This window comes from Tamandua tetradactyla, chromosome 2, assembly GCF_023851605.1.
Source record: "Tamandua tetradactyla isolate mTamTet1 chromosome 2, mTamTet1.pri, whole genome shotgun sequence".
Lineage (NCBI taxonomy): Eukaryota > Metazoa > Chordata > Mammalia > Pilosa > Myrmecophagidae > Tamandua > Tamandua tetradactyla.
The window spans coordinates 1,558,583-1,572,599 of record NC_135328.1 but is presented as its reverse complement, the minus strand read 5'-3'; the positions used below and the strand labels follow the sequence as shown (position 1 = coordinate 1,572,599).

At 48.6% G+C, this 14,017-nt stretch overlaps 1 protein-coding gene across 2 annotated transcripts in view; it reads left to right on the top strand.

The window, feature by feature from the left end:
• Positions 1-14,017, top strand: part of FAM120A (family with sequence similarity 120 member A) — a 121,870-nt gene that overhangs the window by 61,400 nt on the left and 46,453 nt on the right. For both annotated transcript variants that reach the window (XM_077138662.1, XM_077138666.1), the window contains exons 6-7: positions 5,165-5,262; positions 5,474-5,757. In XM_077138662.1, coding sequence (XP_076994777.1) covers positions 5,165-5,262; positions 5,474-5,757 — 382 coding nt within the window. The remainder of the gene's footprint in view (positions 1-5,164; positions 5,263-5,473; positions 5,758-14,017) is intronic.

The window sequence follows — 14,017 nt, the reverse complement described above, 5'->3', positions numbered from 1 at the left end:
GCCCGCCCCACCTCGGCAGCTGCTGTGGTCTCTCTTCCCAGGAGAGACCCTTCTCCAATGCCCGTGGGCGGAGCAAGTGCCGCCAGGCTCCCGTTGCATCCGATGGCCCCCCTGGGGCGCCCCCACATGCCTCCCTTCACTCCGACAAGGGAGGGGCCCGTCCCCACCTCCAAGGGCACCTGGTAAAGGGGTCTGTGGTCCCGCCGCACCTCTCCTGCAGCCCGAGTGCTCTCCACGCGCGGCACGTGGCTTTGCCTCCTCATGGCTGCCTGGTGTCCCCGGGGCACCCTGCAGGTTACTCACCACGCACCTCCTCTCATCATGTGCAGCATTTTCAGTCGAAAATTTATCTTTGCTGTTGTCATGATCACTTTTTAAAAATGTTATCGTCACCAAGTATTTGATACTATAGTGTTGCTATAGTTTTACTAAAATATTGTTTTAAATTTCATGTTCTTTGAAAAATTATGTAGTGTTCAGTTTTTGCATTATTTTATAGCTAGACCTACCCTTTTCAAATTGTTTTAATTGCAAAAAGCTTTAAACGTAAATTTAAAAATGTAGAGAGTGGCATAGTATATACTAGTGAACCCCACTGACAAGTTTAACGAATGATAACATTTGCTTCAGATTTCAGATTCTTTTTTTTTTTTTAAGAAAAACATATTTTTACTTTTAGGCCTTCCTAGAAGTTATAAACTGTATCTTCCCTCAAACATGCTTTTATGTTCTTTTTACTTCATGTGTGGAATAGTAATTGTCTCATTGCTGAGCTTACTTTCCCTGAGATGCCTCCGTGCCCGTCGTTTTCACTTCTTACCCTTGTAAGGCTAACGCAAGTGACAGTGACGTCACAGCCACCAGGGTTGACAGGTGGACGCCGCCCGAGAAAAGGCTGAGACGTCGTTTGTGTTGAATGGAAGCACGCTTACTTCTCCTCCTCAGCCCAGAGATCCCGAGAAGGTCGTGGGGCTCTGGTCCTGTTGGCACCTCTCCTTCTCGAGCTGTCCCTCCGGCATCTCACTCGGTAGGCGTCAGTTTGTTTTGGTTGACGTGTCATGACCTGATGGTGGTATCTGGGCTGGCGCGTTTTGTGGAAGATGATGTAAAAAAAAATGCGAACTTCAAAGTTTTGGAAGAACTGAAAATATATACTGCGTTCAATTATTGTGGTTTGAAACACTTGGGTGCAGCTTTAAAAGATGGACATATTGCTTGTGTTTTGTGTTTGTCAGTGATTGAAGTATTAGGCAACAAAGGAGGAAGTCCAGTTTAATTTACTGATTACTTCAGGAAAAAGCCTGTGAGGTTTTTCTTTTAGATTGTACTTTTTAAAAATTCACGGGCTTAGAAACTAATATATCTAAACTGTGGTTTTGTCATAGGCTTATAAGCATGAGTATTTGCTCTCTGAATTCACTCTGAGTAAGTGGAGTCAGGAAGTGAACAGATTAAATACAGTTTCAGTAGTGTGGTCCCTCTGGGGTCCACGCTTGCTCTGTCTGAATCCAGGATTTGGTGGCTGGCAGGGGGTACTGGTTTCATGCCAGCTGAGTGCCCGCCGCGGCTTATTCTCGTATGAGAAAATCAAACCATCAGCAAAGCGACCTCGTCACTTGAGCTACTGTGATTCAGGGAAAATCCTTATTTCTGTGGATTTGAAAAGCGTTTCCCTAGTTTAATTTTTCCCTGTCTTTTCAGAATTCCTCTTTCAGGAGCCGTACTGGCTGTACTTGCTGCCTTTACCCATGTCCTCACCTTTGCAGGCTGACAGCCTCCACTGCCACCTGCCTTCGCGTTAGGGCCGCTCTCCTGGACGGTGGCCTCTGGCTCTTCTCTCTCCTGGTGGGCTCAGCCGTTCCCCGGCAGCTGCCCCGGGACGTGGTGTGTTAACCAGAAGCCGCTGTTCCTCTCTGCAGAATCGAAGCCTCTGAGAGCAGAGACCTGACTCGTGACTGCTTGCTGAAAAGCTGTCTTTGGGCTCTGACTTCTGTGCCGTGGCTGTACATCCCGGCTCGGCTTGTCTCCCCTCCACGCCGCCTCTGGGCAAACCAGCCTGCTTGTCCCCACGTGTGCTCCCCTGCCCCTTTCCTGCCTTTTCCCAAACTGTTCTAGAATATAACAGAAACAGATGACGCGGAAGTTTCCTTCGTACAGCTTTGTGCCTTAACTCATAGAATGCTGATATTTAGTTAATGTTCATTCAAACATGTTTAAAATAGTTGGAAATTTTTGTGAACACTGAAAACTAGTGTGGGTAGTAGGGAATATACTGTTTAATTTTTAAATCTAATTTACAAAGCTATGTCTAAACTTTGAAAAATGAGTTTATTAGCACGCATATGCATCATAGAAGTTTTTATCAAAGCTTGCTTTGTTGCTTTTTGTTTCATTTAATGTAATGTGGGAGGCATTTGTTAAGTTGAGCCAGGGGTGGAGATTGGAGTAGGGCTGACTGAGTTCAGCAGAAGTCCTAGTTTAAAACCATTACTTTTAAAGATCTCACATAGCATTTTAATTTGGAGCAAAAGATGGACAGTTTGCTCTAGACCTAGCACGTCTTTGGGGACGGCTGTTGCTGAGCAGTGAGCCTCGTGTGGTGGTGAAAAGCTCAGCTGGACGCAGCAGTGAGAGCTGCAGGCACTTGTCCTTCCTCTTCATCCTGAGGAAGGCCTCGGGACTGAGAGACGTTTCTAGGACTATGGAAATACTTTTCATATAATAATTGAATGTTTCCCCCTGCATTATTCTCCTTTGCCTCCACTATGCATGCTTTTCTTACAAAAGCCTACCTCTCCAGTAAGAGTTTCTGAGAGAAGGCGGCTGAGAAACTGGTGCTGGTCTCCTCCGTGAGCCCGCGTCGTCCTGAGGCTCCCTGCCGGGAGGAGGACACGCTATGCTGGCCGCTCGCTGGCCGCCCCGCAGGCTGAGCACACAGGCCGGCTCGGAGGAAGGCGTGCAGTCAGAGGCACGCCCCAGCTGCGTCAGTGTGCATTTTAGTAGCCTTAAAAGAAATTTTAGACAGATCAGTTCACTGACTGGACAAAGTTAGGTTAGAGCAGGAACTAGCTTTGCGGATTTTCAGAGGTTTGTTTGGGTTGATGGTTGCTGTATGCTTTTAGAAAATATTCTTTCCTTGGAAAGTTTTGGTTTTAAGTGGTAGCATAGTTTTTTGTTTGCCTTGCTTTGTTTTAAGAAGTTTATGCTTTTCAGTAAGTTTCTGGACTGTGAAGGCCTAAAATAGAATGAAAGGGAAAGATGCTCGTCTTCGCTTACATGCTGCTGTGCCTCGAGAGAGCCGCCTCCACGCGTGGTCCGGGAGCCAGGTGTGGGAGGGCGGCCGGAGCAGACCACGCGGAGGTGTTTGGAAGTGAAATGTCAGCGCCCGAATGGATTTCATAATGTTATTTGGTCCAAAATCTGGCCCTAGCTGTGAACCTGAGAGGAGCACCTGGAGGAATGCAGGCCCTGGAAGCTCACCCGCAGAGACTGGAACCTGGTAGATTTCCCGTTTGATCAGTGTCTCCTTTGTGTGTGGGGGTGTGTCCGTGTGCACACATGCCGATTTTGCCATGCCCTGCCACTCGTGCTGCATTTTGTTGGTGTTGCTGTTCGGTGTAAAGGTAGAAGTTGTGCCAAGATTTTCTCTCAGTGAGCCGGGGTTGGAGAGTGGTGGCACTTCCGAGCCCGGGTATGGAAGCCCCTGGCTTGTGGCCCGCACACCCACCCTGGGGTGTGTATTTATTTATTTGTTTTGAAAAATAGGTAATGTGATGGGTTGTGGCTTGTGGGTTGTATTTTTCTCGCCGAGTGTTCAGTGAGCGGTTGGAGAAACACTCTGACGGGTTAGAGAAGGAAATTGGAGGTCAGGAATCTCTAGGTTTCGTTTTTTTTGTTCTGTTTGTAAAGGAAAGCTAAGGAAGAGTCTGTCAGTGGTGTCTCTGTTTTGTGTTTGTGTTTTTTGTATTTTCTTTTGCATCTGTCTACGGTCTGTAAGTCCTTTGATGGCACTCTCTTGGGACTGTCTCGTTTCTGCTGCCTGGTCCTTCGAGCCTCACTGGAGTCTGTGCTGACTTGCTGAGGAGTGAAGGAAGCTGTGAGGAGTCCACTTGGCATTTTTACTCTGCCTGCTGCTGTGAACCGTGTTTGACGATTGGGTCGCCGTCCGCCCCGTGTGGCTGCGCGTCTTGTGTTTTCTGGAGAGCCAGCCTTGCAGCTTGGATAGAACGTGACGACTCACTAGTCCAGCTGATGTCAGCTGACTTGACTCCGGGGCGTCTCCTTGCCTCTAGACCCCACAAGGCAAATTAAAGTATCTTCGATATTGCAGCTTTTCCTGGCTCTGCTTGGCTGAGTGGGTTGTTTTCTGTTATTTCTTGAAACTGAGTTAGCACCCACTCCTGATGTCATATTTGCAGCCGTTTTTCTACAAGGCATTCTTTTCCTTGCTTTTACAAACTAGCAGGAAAGTAATGAATAGCAAGTGCCAGCGTATGTCAAAATCTTTTCATAAAATGATGTTTTAAAAGAGCATAAGATCCCATATTGCTGATTCTGTAATGCTTGTTAAAATGTGTAGCCTGATAATGATTTTGTGTAACAATTTAAAAAAAACACAATTATAAACAGCAACTACTGTAGTTTATTTTTTTTACTTAAAACTTGCTAGTTAGCCAACAATCTAATTTTAATCAATGTAAAATGGTTTTAATAGAAAAATTCTTACAAATTTAAGGAAAAGTGTTTTGTCCCTGTTTTCTTCCTTTAATGGCTAGGGTGTTGTCAGGACTTCTGATTTTGCTGAGATTTCACGTTAAAGAAGCAGGAAGCAGCAGGGAAAAGTGAGAGGCACTGATTAACTGAGCGCAGCCCTCCACTAAAGGACAGCAGAGACGCATGAGACATGAGGCAGTGGTCTAAAAACAGAAACAAGAGATAAAATTCTGGCCCCAGTATTTAAAATTTATCACTATAAAATTATCAATGTTTCAATGTTATAAACACCAATTTTCCGCTCTCTGTGAGAAGTGGGGCCAGTGGTGGTGTCTGCCTGCGTGGGTGCGAGACGGTTGGGGGCACAGGCTCACCGCGAAGTACCCCGTGCGGGTAGGGGCCGTTCTGTTCACAGTCGTTCTATTATTTTCTTTCCATGTTGCTCGAACAGCCAGACCAAATCAGTTTGGAATGCCTGGGATAGTGCCACCGTACGTCCCCCCCCAGATGCTCAACATTCCACAGACCTCTCTGCAAGCAAAACCTGTGGTAAGGGGGCTCCCACCTCATGGCAGCTGTGTGGCCTGAATCTGGTGGGGGGGGGGTGTCGCCCGTTCGTGCTGCCTCTGTGTTGCATTTTAATGAGTGCTCAAGTATTTCTTAGGCCCTTGAATGTTGCATTAAGCAGAAAGCAGGGAAAGAACGTACTGCCCGTGCCCGGGCTGCCCCCGCGTGCCGTGACATGTGCCTCTCGTTGCAGGCCCTGGCGGCGCCAAGCCCGGGCAGCGCTGTGGCCCAGGGCCCCTACCCCTACGGCCTCCCCGAGCCGCCGCGCGCCCCGGACGCCAGCGGGAAGGGCCTGGCTGAGCACAACAGCTACAGTAACATTCCTCACGAAGGAAAGCACACGCCACTGTATGAGCGGTCCTCTCCCATCAACCCCGCTCAGAGTGGCAGTCCCAATCATGTGGACTCGGCCTACTTTCCTGGCTCTTCGACATCGTCGTCTTCGGATAACGATGAAGGCAGCGGAGGAGCTGCAAAGTGAGTAGCCTGCAGCCGGTCTCTCCCGGGTGGGGCGGCAGTGGGCCTGCTCTGGGGTGGCCGCCTGCATCCACGCGAGGTTTTGCCCACAGGCCCATTTTGTGGCGGATATTTAACGGTAGCCGTTCTGTGTTTGCACGGTGGCTGCTTGGACACTGAGGAGGGAGGAAATATAAATAGTTTCCTCAGGTTTCCGAGGTTTTGAGTTGGTGCTGAGCTGAGGGAAACCTGGGCAGCCCCTTTTTTGGGAAGGAGTTTTGCAGTAATTGCTTTGTGTGACAGCCAGAAGGTGAGGTTGAGTTTGTTTGATCTGACGTCTCTGACTCTTACTCTCTCTTGGGGTGAGGTTTCTTCCCATCACTCCCCCACTAACCACCCCGAGGAAGTATTTTGCTAAGTTAGGCATCTCTGGTTCTCAGTATTTTGGCTCTTGGATGAGGACAGTCCTAAACTTTCTCTCCTCCAAATTCAGCATTTCAAATCCCAACTCAGCAACTCATAGGACTGTTCTTAAAACGTCACTGTTTGCCCAGATAAAACCATCGAAAGCTACCTTAGACCCGGGCTGGAATTCTTCCTATAGAGAAGTAATCAAACAATCTGGATTCCTTAATTAACGAATCCACAGAATTATGTTTAGAGTCTGATCGAGGAAATCTTGAACGTACACTATTTCCCTGATGCAAACATCTTTTCCTTTAAATCTGTATCTTTTTTTCCTTAGTTCAAACTCCAGTTTAGAGTATAGCTAGCAAGTTAATCTGACATTGATTTTTTTCTTTTTTTAAATTACTTTTTAAAAATGTAACAACACAAACTTTCTTAACTTACGATCCTTCTGTTCTACATATATAATCAGTAATTCACAATATCATTGCAGAAAGTATATTCATCATCATGATTATTTCTCAGAACATTTGCATCAATTCAGAAAAAGAAATGAAAAGACAACAGAAAAAAATTTGTACATACCATACCCCTTACCCCTCGCTTTCATTGATCACTAACATTTCCAACTAAATTTATTTTAGCATTTGTTCCCCCTATTATTTATTTTTATTCCATATGTTCTACTCGTCTGTTGACAAGGTAGATAAAGGGAGCGTCAGACACAAGGTTTTCACAACCACATAGTCACACTGTGAAAGCTGTATCATTACACAATCATCTTCAAGAAACATGACATTGATTTTTAACGTAAGGAATGTGAGAGATTTAGTTTGCAGTCTTAGTGCCAATTCGTATTAGGTGTTGTTTCCCGAGGTAAGTTATGTCACCTCTTTTGTCTCTGTTTCTTCATCTGTAAATGGAAAATATTATGTACTTACCTCCCAGGCTGGCCGTTACAGGGAAATTTATTACCACGTATTAATGGTATCCCCCTTTTGCAAAGAAGCATAAAATGTATAAATGTTTGTTTGCTGTGTGTGAAATCCTAAAATTCTGAAATGAAGTAGGAGTTGTGCTTTAGCATTCAAATTTTAAAATCAGCCTTCTGGCACAGATATACTTTAGAAATGTGTAAGGACTGCTCACTCGGAGTCTGCAGCTTGGGGCCCAGAGCCACATTTTGAACCAGCCCCGAGTGAGCTAGCGCTGGGGTTTGAGAGCTGCCCGTGAGCGCCCTCAGAAGCCCTTGGCACCAAGGAGCCAAGCTCCCTTTTTAAAATGGACTCGTGTCAGCAGGTCACTAGAGCACCTGTCCAGTACAAGTTCATTTTAATGAGAACTGCTCAGATAAAATAAGACAAACAAAAGGAGGGCGCTTTATGACTTTAAGAGTTAAAATATAGAAATCCGATGGAAGAGCTCATTTGGGAAATCTGGCTTGAGGCCGTCTCATTGCTTAGGGAGTCAGGAGAACCAAGTTGCCCATCTACATTTGGCAAGTTGTCCTTGTTAGGATAAAAGTTGAGCTTGGGGGTATTTCCCCCTTTTCTGTGCACCCATCCCTTTCTGGTTTGAAAGGGCTGTGGTCCTCGGGCTGTCCCTGGCTGGTAGTGCTTGGCTCCACCTCTGCTCTGAGGCATTCCCCGTCTTTACCCTCCATGAGCCATTTTTGTTCCTTTTCCTGGAGGTGCGTCTCATTTCTGCTGCTGGAGCGTGTGCTCCTCCGCGCAGGGACAGCCTCTGGCTGTGGTGTGGAGGGCCGCGAGGCCTGGGGCCAGCAGGGGGACCCAGGTTGTGTGGCTCGGCAGTCACCTTGCCTCCTGGAAGCTGCCTCCACGCTGGTCATGGTAAGGAAGAGTCCAGCGCATGAAAACTGAGGTGCAGGGAGAAAGAGGAGATAAGGGCCCTTGTGCTTGAAGGCTTCAGCCTTGTTGGTCGGTACACCTCTGGGTCCTATGGTTGCTCACGGGCATCTTTGCTCAGGGTGCCAGGGCACAACCTCATGTGCACGGCAGGGTGCCAGGAAGGGATGGAGCCCATAGCCTCAGGAGGGTCCAGTGCGCGGAGCGTCTTGTGCGTGGTATGCTACACGGCCAGCATGAGGCTATCATAGAAACAGACTGTTTTCGTGCTTAAAAAATCCAGTGGAAGTGATCACTCCGGATTTGGTTTACCTTTGGTCTGGACTTGAATCCCAGAACTTACATTGCGCTCTGAGGAAGACAGCAGCGGGCAGTGTGCGAGCCAGTGAGCAGGGCTGGGCAGGGTCTCGCAAGGTGGCACAAGGGCGGTGAAGAGACGCCGCAGAAAACGTGCCTGGGATGTGGAAGCCTCTTGGGATGGGACGTCAGGAAAAGCCTTTCCAAAGACGTGAGAGCTGAGCTGCGGCTTCGGGGACCGAGGGCCTGGGAAAGGACTTTCCATCCTGGGTGACCGTGGGGAGTGAAAAGAGGCTCATCTGGCCGAAGGGTCGTGGGCCAGCCAGAGAGGGGAGGAGTCGAGGGAGGTCGTATAGGGCCAGCCTGGCGGCAGTAGGGTTTGAGTTTTTGTGGGATGCAGGCACCGTTGAGTTTGCTTAGGGTGGCCCTTGCACCGGAAAGATCCTGCCATTTCTCGGTAGATGGGTTTCCTGCTGTGTGGTACCGTTTGCCCTAGGGACACAGATCTGCACAGCTGGACTCAGAGCATCTGCTCTTAACTCCTTCACCAGAGAGATTGCCGGAGCTTTATGGCTTCTCTACCTCAAGACATGCTTAGGTCTGACCGGCGGAGGAGAGAGGTCCTCCATGACCCTGTGCCGCGTCTGCTCTCCTGCCCGTTATTCTCGTACCCTCGTGCCCTGCCTGCGTCTTCAGGGGCCTTATGAACCGCCGTAAGGCTCCTGCGCCCCCGTCTTCTGGAACGAGTATAGGTGCCACAAAGGCAGGCCTGCGCGGTGTTCGCCACGGCGCACAGTATCCACCCCAGGAAACAAGGGGTCCGCTTCTACAGTTTAAAGATATTTCCTACCATACGAGTTACATGATTCCACAAGGAAGCAATAAGCAAAATTCAGAGTGTGGGACATTCTTGAAAATAAATGACCTAGTTTCTCTAACAGTAAACCAATATCGTCTTTAGAAGGGTGATGAAAGATGAAGGACGCTGATGTCAAATAAATAAAAGAGTCTTAATCAAAAAGTATATAAGTAAGAAAACGAACAAATAAATAAACCTTCATACGAATTTAAAAAGGTGAAATTTTAACAGTTTAAAATGCAGTTGACATAAACATGCGGTTCACAGAAGACACAGGAGGGCAGTAAACACCAGGGGGCTCACCCGCGCTGAAAACTCAAACAATGCAACGTAAAGCAGAAGATTCCTTAGTTCTTTTTACCTGTTAAGTTGTCATACTTTGCTTCTTTTTGAGGTAAACTTGGCACGGGAGGTGGGTGGCCTTGGTGGGCGATGCTCCTCTGGTGGGGGTGGCAGGTGCCTGCCCTGGCTGGCGGGCACTTCCGTGGGTGGAGCTTTCCGGAACTGCAGTACGCTTGCCGTCGGCGTGTAAGGGCCGGGTGGGGCGCGGGCGCAGGGGCCCTAAGGAGTGCAGCCCCTAAGAAATGTTCTGATATGAAAAGAAGTCCATGGCGCCTTGTTGTATGCAAGAACGGTTGTATGTCGGCAGAATGTGGAAATTTCTTGGCCACGTTTCTCTTTGGAATTCTTGCAGAACGTGCATTAGGCAAGAAGCTCTGAGGGTATGAGTGGCCATCCTGTCGCCCAGCTTTGGCTAATCATGGCCCCTGCTGGGCGGGACCTGCCTGCTGCGGCTCAGCCTGGAATTAATGGGCCTGTCTCCGCCCTCCCAGCGAGGCGCCCCTCTGCTCTAGCCCTCTGCACCCGCGTCTGCAGTGGACGGGGGACCAGGGCCCTGGCACTGACCGCTATCTGCCCAGTGATTCCAGACCCCAGGGAATGATTTTGGCCATAAAATAAGAAAGAAGTGTGCTTTCTGCTTTTCTCTCCTGTTCCTCTTCTTAAAGTATCATCGGAATGTATTTCTTGCTCTGTTCATGGTTAAAATTTTAAGTGACGTCTCTGTTTTTCTTCTTACTAGCCGTTGTCAGATCTTTGTAAATTCATGTTCTTTAAATTAACAAGTATAGTTCGTTTGGGCTTTTAGAATTTGAATCAGATTTGAGGTTGCTCATTTAAAGTTTTTAGTTCTTTGTTTTCTATCTTTTTTTTCTGGTTATGACCTCAGTACAGTGTTATGCAGCATTCAGCCATTAGAAAACAATACGGAAATATCCTCCAGGATCCCACCTCCAGTGAGAGAACTGTTTTCAGAAGATTGATGTGTCTTCAAACCCTTTTCTCTGTACATGCCACAGTTTTTACAACTCTGGGATCTTAGCTTGAGGACTGCAACTTGCATTTTTTTGTTTTCTTTCTTTTTTTAATACTTAATATACTGTGAGTATGCTTATTTGTATTTCTAAGTGTATATATGTGCATACGTACTTAATATTGCTTCGGTGCTTCTGCATATCATTACTGATAGTTTTTAAAGTCCTGTGAGGAGAGAAGGCTAACTTAATTTTTCTCAACGTCGTGAATTTGTGATAAATTTGTTGCACTTCCTTATACATTTATATGCCTGTTTTACTTGGGTAGAGAAGCCCAGCGCAGCAGCGTTCTTCACCATTGATCGTTTGTTTTGTGGTGTAGTGTTGTGGTGGCATCTGTTAAAGCAGCTTTGCAGCCCACTCCCCCAACGGGCCTACGGTCACGGCGTGTGACCCTGTAGGGCCACATCTGGCCAGTGGAAGCTGCACCGCCCTGCAGGGCAGGGCTGGCCAGCCTCCGCTTGAACGCTTCCCTCTGCAGCTCTGAGGACCAGCTGAAGGCAGGACCGGCCGAGGGCAGGGCCGGCCGAGGGCAGGGCCGGCCGAGGGCAGGGCCGGCCGAGGGCAGGACCGGCCGAGGGCAGGACCAGCTGAGGGCAGGGCTGGCCAGCCTCCGCTTGAACGCTTCCCTCTGCAGCTCTGAGGACCGGCCGAGGGCAGGACCGGCCGAGGGCAGGACCAGCTGAGGGCAGGACCAGCTGAGGGCAGGACCGGCCGAGGGCAGGACCGGCCGAGGGCAGGACCGGCCGAGGGCAGGACCAGCTGAGGGCAGGGCTGGCCAGCCTCCGCTTGAATGCTTCCCTCTGCAGCTCTGAGGACCGGCCGAGGGCAGGACCGGTCGAGGGCCCTTGGCGGTTTCCAGTTAGTGGTTGCTACCTGTCGTGTGTGCTCAGGCTGGCCACGTCCCAGTGCACTCATGAGTGCGAGAGTTTTATTGAGTTGTTTTGTGAATTAAATGAGCTCAGAGGTAACTCTGTAGATGGCAGCCATCACTGTTGTTTGAAGTTCTTGGTGCAGGTTAAAAGACGCTGAGACATCGACTTGATTTCTAATATAAGGTAGCTGAAGTGTTTCATTCAGCGCCTCTCGATCTGGTGTCCCAGGAGAAAAGCTCCTAATGCTTCTTTTTTTTCAAGGTGGCTGTGAAGTTTCTCCTCTACTTTGAATCCTTGTCAAACTAGATTTCCAGTAAAAGCTCACAAAAGGGGATTGCATGCTACCCTGCCGTTAGGTTACTGAGTCGTGGGGTGCTGGACGCTGATGGCTGGTTTCAGCACAGCTGTAGCTTTTCCTTTCAGATTGTTATGCTGTTGTGACAGACAAGAATCTTTACATTTATATTTTGATTTTTTAACAAACAGCAGATTTTTTATTATCCTCTCATAAAAACAAATCTGAATTACTTTTGTGTATTGGCAAAAATTAATTATGATGCATGCCTTTAGCAAGAGGGCGAGTGTGTCTTTGTGTGTACTCGCTGCCCGTGAGCCACACGCATGTGTCTGAACCCTCCCTCCGCCCCGAGGACACTCCACACCAGGTGGGCCCTGGGGGTGGGCGGGCCTGGGCCCTGGGGGTTAGGCCTGGGGGTGGGGCCGGGGGGTGGGCTTGGGCCCTGGGGGTGGGGCCGGGGGGTGGGGCCGGGGTGGGCCCGGGCTGCTCCTCTTGCCCACGGGGGCCTTGTGAGGAGCTCCTGAAGCCGCCCCTGGGGCTTGAGCTCCAGCCTGCCCACTGCCGAGTCAGGAACGAAGTGCTTTTACTGTTTCTGATTTTAAATGCTCACCCCTCATGAAAGAACCTGAATGCGTGACGTTGCCTTATTAGGGGAAGAGGAGAATATACTGACCGGCATGTTTTTGTGAGTCAGTCTTGTTGTGCTAAACAGTAACTTCCCTTGTCAGGGAGCTCGGTAACTCAAGTTTCAGAAATCCTGTAGCTTCCCGCTCAGCCCTTAGAGCTCTGGGTACCTGTCTTACATCAGCTCCTTCCCTTCCATCTGCTGCACCGCCGTATTTCACCCTCTTATTTCTTAAACTTCTGCACAAGCGTCCCAGGTGTTTCTGTTCTCAGTCCTGTTTAGTTGTGGAACAAACAGAAATGAAAACACTAGTATGCACTTGATGAAACTAAACTTCACTTAGTTTGACTCTCCGTGTTTGACTTTACACGCCGACCACGCACACACACACACTTTTCTACTATCGGTTTCTCTTTTACCTTTTCTTTGCACCTTAGTTCTTCCACTTTGATTGTATTTGGCTCTGCTCTTGTTTTCCTGTGGACCGTTGCATCAGCCTCTGTCTCCGTTACCGTCCTCCTCTGCTCCGTGAAAGAAAACCCCGACTCTGGGGCCCTGGCCACTCGAGGTGAGCGGACGCCGACAAGCTTTGGTGCGCTGTGGTGGGCGGTGCGCGGTGGATTGCACCCTTTGTCACTGCTTTGTGGGAGTGATGTTTTCTGCCGGGTGCCGGTGGCATTGCTGAGCGCAGGCGTGACCCCCGTGAGACCGAGCGCAGTTGTGGTGTGGCCTCGGGGACCGGCTGTGCTTCCAGGGGCTTTTCTCGTGGCAGCGATTCGCTTCCTTCTCACTTAGCCGAGGTTCTGTCACGTCCGGAGTGTAAAGATGTGGCTGTGGGATTTGAGTGGTCACAGGCCCCTGCGAGTCCACTTCCGTGGACCCGGCGTGCTCTGGTGTGCCTCAGCATAGCACAAGGCAGGGAGACGTCCAGCGTACTTCGAAGTACCATTTTAAGGTATCATCGGTTATGAAAGATGAAGTTTAACTGTAGAGAGAGATTCTGAAAGCTAAGAGTAATCCATCTGTCCTTCAAAGCAAAGCATTTTCCTATTCGGGTTTTTTGTTTTCTTAAGTTGCAGAGTAATGTGGTTTTATCCTGTTGAAATATGCTGGTCATTTTTTAATTGGCTCTGTCAAGATACTGTCTTTCAGACAGAATTTTTGATATAGTATAATTGCTAGACGATCCCATGAACATCTAGATTAAGGTTATATTTTAATTTGATGTATATAGAATAAAAGTACAATTTATAAATATAGGTTCTTCAATTTTTTTTTCTGAGTAATCTTAAATAGAACAAGTAATGCCTCAGATTTAACTTTTTATTTCTTTTGGCATGTACAGGTTCAGGGAATCAAACCCGGGTCTCGGGCATGTGAGGTGAGAACTCTGCCAGCGAGCCCACCTTGCACCGCCCTGGATTTCACTGTTAGTGTGGAGATGAGCTGTCCTTTACGGGAACTTCCCCTGATATCAGGGTCTCCCTGTCACTGTGTCCTGGTGTGCTTGTCTAGTGAGATGCTGACTCAGATCGTTAGGGCTCCCCTGGGCTCCGATCGAGGGGAGTTTTATGAGTAGTGACTTGAGACTTTTGTTGTGCGTTGTCACGTCGGGAACAGGTGAGGCTCATGCCTGTGTGTGCTTTCCAGCTGCGATGAGTGGCTTCCACATTCAGCGGTT